The following is a 7,609-nucleotide window of genomic DNA, read 5'->3' on the forward strand; positions in this document are numbered from 1 at the left end:
CATTGGACCCTCCAGCTTTGTTTAAGGACTTACGGAACTTGGACTGTAGGTTCCTTCCAGTAGGTTATATTGCTTATTGAAGGCAAATAAAACAATTTATATCCTTTGTTTTTAAAATAAAACAACAAATAGATGAGCTACCCTTAAAACAATGTGCACGTGTTATCTGGAACTGAAATGATGTCTTTGCTTGATTTAAGAACAACATTGGTTGCAAATGATGATAAATGTATGGTACAGCTTAGTATGATTATCTATCTATCTATCATCTATCTATCTATCTATCATCTATCTATCTATCTAATCATCTATCTATCTATCATCTATCTATCTATCTATCTATCTATCTAATCTATCCATCTATCTATCTGGATTATTATGTGTTATACAAGTCATGCTAACTGCAGGCCTATTGAAATCCATGAACTTCCATTGGTTTAAATGGGCCTACTCTGCATGTGGCTAACTCTGGTGACCACCCATTAGAGTATGGTCACATCTTACGTGCATTTAACTTACACAATTTCAACCATACGCAACTGCAGGCTGCGGGTTGAAATCCTACAAGTTAAATGCAAGCAAGGATGAAAGCTTAAAAACTGTTTTTTCCCCTGCCAGATTTTCCTGGCACAAAAAAGAGAACTTTTAAGCTCTCTCCTTTGCTTGGGAAGCAATGCCCTCTCCACACTCTGACTCTCAAGACTTAAATGTTGAATAGTCTTTGACTGTTTCCACAAATGTTCATCTTGGCACTAAAGCCAACAAGAAATCCTCTTAAGCATCAGAAATAGCAAAATTATTACATCTTCATATCATAGGCCTGATCTAATAAATGCCAGCAGCCTTTGCAGTTCTCATCAGAAATAATTCACAGGTACACGATGCCGTACTCTGCATTAAAGGAAAGTGTTATCTATTAGAGAGATGCTTTTAATGCACAAACGGAGACTTATGTTAGACATTATTTAACAACCCTGAATTTCCCAATCAAGGATCGAATACTTCATCAGGCAGCCTGTCGTCATATACTTCAATAATGGAGTCACTTCCCAAAGTCTGACAGTTAAATTACACATGGTATGTTTATGAATGTGCTTTTATCACCTGAGCAATTAAGAGTTCAGAAGAAGGTCTCTTTTTATTGCATGGCTGTGAGGTTGTAATATTCGGCCCGAGCTGGCTCTGGAAATTTATGTTTTGGCAGCCAGTGTAGTATACAGAATTACATATGAAGATGTTAAATCAGGATGAGGGTGGCAATAAATTGTTTAATGTCTGAAAGCCCTTGGTCTAAAAGCCATTTTAGAACTTGTTAGCAAATTTAAAAACTGACTGTATGGTATGACCACCATAGTGTATGAGCGGTTCTCTTATGCATAATTTAGAAATAGCTCTGCTGGTAAGTAAAACCTTAATGAATGGATAAAGTTCAGTATATGCCTTCGCTAAATGTATCGCCTCTTGCATTGCAGTGCTTGTCCTACTCATTGTTACAATGAGACGACGGAAAAAGGAGCCCCTTGTTTTCGATGAAGAGAGAGATATCAGGGAAAACATAGTCAGATATGATGATGAGGGAGGCGGAGAGGAAGACACCGAGGCCTTTGATATGGCTGCCTTGAGGAACCTCAACATCATCCGAGACACCAAAACGAGGAGGGATGTAACGCCAGAGATCCAGTTCTTGAGTAGACCATCCTTTAAAAGCATCCCGGATAACGTCATTTTTCGGGAATTTATTTGGGAAAGACTAAAAGAGGCTGATGTGGATCCTTGTGCTCCACCGTATGATTCCCTGCAGACATACGCATTTGAGGGAAATGGTTCGGTGGCTGAGTCACTCAGCTCCTTAGATTCTATCAGTTCAAACTCAGATCAGAATTACGATTACCTCAGTGACTGGGGGCCTCGTTTTAAACGGCTTGCAGACATGTATGGAACTGGACCAGAAAATTTGTATTCATAGCCTTTGAACCTTTCTATGACGATGCACTAAAGAAAAAGAAAATAAAAACTCAATATCTGGGACTAAGGAAAATCTGTAAATATTTCTCCATTTTTAACCTTTCGGGTTTCTTTTTGCCTTGGTGAAGCATATCTTCATTAGAACTTTGTCCTAGGGACTGCACTGAACACACACAGATTCTGAGCATCCAATGACATTTTTTTGATAACATTAAGATGCTCGGGCATGTGCAAATAGATAGCAACCCTCGTATACCTGCAGAGGCAACCAACCTCTAAGAGTAAGTAACGCACTGTGACCTCAATGAGCCAATGATATCCTGTAGATGCCTTCGCAGTACTGCTGGGTCTAGACTGCAGAGTCTTTGCTTAGTGGAGAGAAGGGGGAAATCATTTACTACGTACAATGTTAATACAATATATTGTCTACTACTGATGCAAAGTTCTTTTATTTACAGTGTTGCATGCAGTTTGCTGGCTCAGAAACAAATCCAACACGATGACTTTTTAAAATGTTGGTCTTAAAAGCTATTTAGTCCAAAAGCCTCTGTAAATATCTGGGTGACTCTAAAAATAGATTGCAATTCCTGTTATGAAAATCTGCAACATGTGCCATTGCCTTATCAAAATTGTTTCCAGGATATGTCAAATCAGAGATCTGGAAAGTGATTATCACAGTTTTGTGATGCCTATGTAGGTATGGGGGGGGGGATTGCTGTCTATTTACAGGTTTTTTTTTATTATCCTTACCTCTTCTGATTAGTACAGGAGAACTTATCCTTTCTTCATTTTTTATTAGTTTTTAAATAAAACATTGATGTGTAAAGTTATGTTTATTTTGGAGCTCCAGTCTCCATCACATTCAGGTTTATTATACTGCATCATGGTATTAGGTGCTTGAGAACATGCTGTTTTTTCCTCCAGTCTCAGCTACATGAAGGAAATGAAGCATGGAAATAGAGAAATTACAGTGAAGCAATTGAGTCCCTCGTTCATCTCTCTGAGAGGAACACTGCTACAAGGACACACCACTGTCATTGTTCTTCTGAGCCATTACAATGTCTAAGATATTTGAATAAAATGTTTGTACTTTGCATTTTCAAAAGGAGACTACAGAGGCAGGCGGGAGCGTCTCTAATGCAAGTTGTAGCTTTCAAGGTCATCCATTCTATGAGCTCCAGTGATTTAAACAAACCTGCACCTTCCATCAAGTTTGCTACCTCTTTTGCTGCTGCGGAATCACAGCAAAAGACTCGGCAGCAAAAGACTCTTTTACATTTCTTTCATATGTTAAGCAGTGTGATACGATTAGCACCAGAATCCATCTTCAGATCCTGACGCACATAAGTATTTCCCCCCCAGGGAGTTAACTTCATAACACATCATCTCTATGCTGGTTCAGGTGTGCCAAACTCGAAGGATGATTGCAGTCGGTTAAAATAATGTTGGATTTTTTGAACTAGAATTTATTAGAATATGACAAGTTTTTATGATTCAGGCAATATTTATATTTTAGCTGTCCTGATTTATTACTAGCAAATAGGACATGGATTCAAGTAGAATAGCGCTTTATTTTAATAGTCTTTTCCTATTTTCGTCTTTCTCACACTTACCCCTTTGTTTTTCTGAAGATTGCTTTTGAGTTCCTGAATAAGGCTCAATCCTGAAAACATTAACCCCTCCATTCTTGGTTTTCAAGACTTGCTCCAAAACTGAATAGTGCTGGAACTTAAGGGTTTGCAGGACTAGGACTAGGACTAGCCATGTGCCGAAACCTGTCCTCCATTGCTCAAGAGATTTAGCCCCCTGTGAGAACGTTTCTTTTTTTTTATGCCTCATTCTCATTGTGCTTGCAAATTGCTTCAGAATTTTTTCCAGAATTTTGGTGGGTGTGAGACAGAGCTTACTTTATTGTGAGGTGGCCAGGTGGTGTGTGTGTGTGTGTGTTTTCTTCTTTTAATTTCCAACAAACATTTCTCCTCAGTACTCTGCTGCCTCCCTGGCTACCTCCACTTCCTGACTTGAAAAAGTCCTGTGGAAGAAGTTTGTGTCGCAATGTCTTCCCTTGCGCCCTTAGAGCCAGGGAAGCTAGCTACAAAATGGCTAATTTTGTTTCTAAGGGTATCTTTCCTTTTACCAAACACTTCACAGCAAAACCACTGTCAGGTGGGCTCCACCATCCTGTGCTTACAGGAAAGCCAAGCTGAGGGGTTTTCAGGGAAGGCTGCAGAATGCACACCATTGAAGAGGTGATTTATAGAATGAATGAAAGAACACACAAATACCTCTTGGTCACTTTGGAAATAAGGTAAGCACACCGCCCACAAGAATTTCACATATTTTTCTCTCTTCTTTGATAAATTTTGATTCCAATGTCTCTTTGCATTAATTGATGGAGTTGAGGGAGGGGGACAGAAGAAATTATTGGTGGTACTCGCTAAGCCTAATTTGGGGGAAAATAGGGGCAGGGTTCTCAGAATCTGTTACCTTGAGCCTCTCTGTCAGGATGCGAATGGTTTTTTGATCATTCCCAAACTTTGTAACTTACACAAAACAAATTCTCTGCATGAGCTGCCTCTTGTCCTAGGCAGAAAAAGATCTGTAAAAAGCTACACCGGGAAAAGGGTCATAGCTCCTCCTAATGTGCTTTGAAGCATTACAGATGAATGGATGTCCTTTAAAATGTAAGCAGCTTCTCACATCTGAAAGCCATCGGCCCCCAACGCAGTCTTCCAGTTACCTAGCTGGAGTGCTTTACAAGTTCACACTCTGCCAACTGAACACATACATAGCTGAGACAGGCTGCTGTTGGGGTGAAGTTTGTGCCTTCCCTAGCAACTATCACCACCATAGGGAGGCCCACCTGACATTCTGAGAACCTATCCTATAGAAGGTAGTGCTCAATCTGAATTTGTTCCTTTTGAAAAAGGACTCTTGTAGAAAGGAAAAACTAACACAATGGATGGAGGAGTTTCCTTAAGGCTCTGTAATTCTTGCAGCTCAGCATTGTCAATGAACTACATGAAAGTGGCCTTCAGCTTCATCAAAAGAATAAAATTTGTTCATGCACAACACAATTATTTACCTTGGGTAACTTTTTTGTAGACAATCATTGTTTCATGATTCAGTAGACTTTGCTTCTAATATATATATATATATATATATATATATATATATATAGTACTGATTTTGTAATGGAACTCAAAAATATTGTCCTTGACTTTTAGTCACATATGTAAGATTTCCAATAAAAAAGTTTTAAACAATGTCAAGCGTATGAACCTCAATTAGAAGTTGGGCTGCAGGAGTTTTGTAGTTGTTGCACAATAAGGTTTCATAGAAAATTCTTGAAGAAGATTCTCCTTGTAGCTTGAAAATACTGTAGTTCAAGGGCAGGATCCAAAGACTTGCGCATTTAGCTCTGAAAGCCGATGATAGCTTTTGGTTTCCATTTCTCAAACCTCATGTCACCTGCCAAATTACTTTTTAAACTAAAGAATTTGTGATAGGATATTCATAGAATAAAGTAAATGAATGCTACGGAGCCCTTTGAGAGACATGGGCCACTTTGGCTTCTAAATAGGACTTCTAAGTAGACATGCATTTGATTGCACTGCTAAAGTGTCTCTGCAGATCCTGGCCCCTATATTTGCATTTAAATAATGAAGTGTTGATGTCATAAATCACTCAAGACAACTGTAGTCCACATACATGTTTCTCTCTCTAGATGTATATATCTGTATAATATCCTTTTTTTAAAGATATAAAGTGCATTGTTACCTAATCCATGCCATGAACACAATTCCATTCATCTATTGTTCTTCACAATGAGTCTCATCAGTTGCAAATGTTAAGGTCAAAACAATATTATTCCATCCTTTAAGTCCAGTACAGAGACCCGAGTGTGTTCAGATCTTGCACATTTAGTTCCCCCACTCATTTCAATTGGGGCACTCTGCCCAAGTATTCCTTTGCATTTCTACTGAAACAAATGGACAATCCCTCACAACTGAGGAACCTCAATGTGGACATGCGAGTTCAGGAACACATAAGTCATTACTTGACCAGGGTGCTTGACTGCAATATCTATATATATAATGTTCCATACTACTACTACTACTACTACTACTACTACTAATAATAATAATAATAATAATAATAAATACCCCGCCCATCTGGCTGAGTTTCCCCAGCCACTCTGGGCAGCTAATCTGGTGGCAAATGTTCCTATGATTTAAATTGGTCAGGAGAGTTGTGAATAATCTTTGTTTCAAGATATTTTTTATTGTTAGATATTTCTGTTGATTCCACAAAATGAGAGACACAGATTAAGTCAGCAGAGACATTAATATTGGAACAGAATATTTTAATGTGAGCATGAGTAAATCCAAGAATGTGGACATGTTTAGCTAATAATTATTGATTCACGTTTGATGCCACATTTCCTAGTTTGCTGTATATTTTAATGTGTTGATATGTTGTTGTTTAGTCGTTTAGTCGTGTCCGATTCTTCGTGACCCCATGGACCAGAGCACGCCAGGCCCTCCTGTCTTCCACTGCCTCCTGCAGTTTGGTCAGACTCATGTTTGTAGCTTCGAGAACACCGTCCAACCATCTCGTCCTCTGTCGTCCCCTTCTCCTGGTGCCCTCCATCTTTCCCAACATCAGGGTCTTTTCCAGGGAGTCTTCTCTTCTCATGAGGTGGCCAAAGTATTGGAGCCTCAGCTTCATGATCTGTCCTTCCAGTGAGCACTCAGGGCTGATCTCCTTAAGAATGGATAGGTTTGATCTTCTTGCAGTCCATGGGACTCTCAAGAGTCTCCTCCAGCACCATAATTCAAAAGCATCACTTCTTCGGTGATCAGCCTTCTTTATGGTCCAGCTCTCACTTCCATACATCACTACTGGGAAAACCATGGCTTTAACTATACGGACCTTTGTGTTGATATAGGTAAAGGTAAAGGTACCCCTGCCCGTACGGGCCAGTCGTGTCCGACTCTGGGGTTGTGCGCCCATCTCACTTAAGAGGCCGGGGGCCAGCGCTGTCCGGAGACACTTCCGGGTCACATGGCCAGCATGACAAAGCTGCATCTGGCGAGCCAGCACAACGCACGGAAACGCCGTTTACCTTCCCGCTAGTAAGCAGTCCCTATTTATCTACTTGCACCCGGGGGTGCTTTCGAACTGCTAGGTTGGCAGGCGCTGGGACCGAAAGACGGGAGCGTACCCAGCCTCAGGGATTTGAACCACCGACCTTTCGATCGGCAAGTCCTAGGCACTGAGGCTTTTACCCACAGCGCCACCCGCGTCCCATATGTGTTGATATACTACACTGTTCACTTTGGCTGTAAATCACTTCAGGCTCCATGTACATAATCCAATTTCTTGCTGAATCCTAAAAACCTGGCCTATCGGCATATAATATAAATAAGTGGTGTACTAGCAGGTGCTCTACCGTTGCATTACTTTGGTGTCTCAAGCTGCAATCCAAGTGGAAGTATCTTATATTGCTAATATATTGTTTGGTTCTTAAGACCTGTTTGCTGAGAGGATTTTGATTCCTCATGCTTCCTTCCATAAAAAAGGTATTGTGTGGGCAATGACAGGCAGAGTTGCACTTCCGCATATATAATAATCAGTAGTA

The 7,609-nt window shown here is 40.2% G+C and overlaps 1 protein-coding gene across 5 annotated transcripts in view; it reads left to right on the forward strand.

Annotated features, from left to right (window-relative positions):
* CDH7 (cadherin 7) overlaps window positions 1–2,791 on the forward strand; it is a 111,131-nt gene extending 108,340 nt beyond the window's left edge. For all 5 annotated transcript variants that reach the window (XM_028737433.2, XM_028737437.2, XM_028737432.2 and 2 more), the window contains one exon: window positions 1,473–2,791. In XM_028737433.2, coding sequence (XP_028593266.2) covers window positions 1,473–1,966 — 494 coding nt within the window. In that variant the 3' untranslated portion in view covers window positions 1,967–2,791. The remainder of the gene's footprint in view (window positions 1–1,472) is intronic.
* Window positions 2,792–7,609: the final 4,818 nt, after the last annotated feature.

Source organism: Podarcis muralis, chromosome 8, assembly GCF_964188315.1.
Source record: "Podarcis muralis chromosome 8, rPodMur119.hap1.1, whole genome shotgun sequence".
In the NCBI taxonomy this organism is placed as follows: domain Eukaryota; kingdom Metazoa; phylum Chordata; class Lepidosauria; order Squamata; family Lacertidae; genus Podarcis; species Podarcis muralis.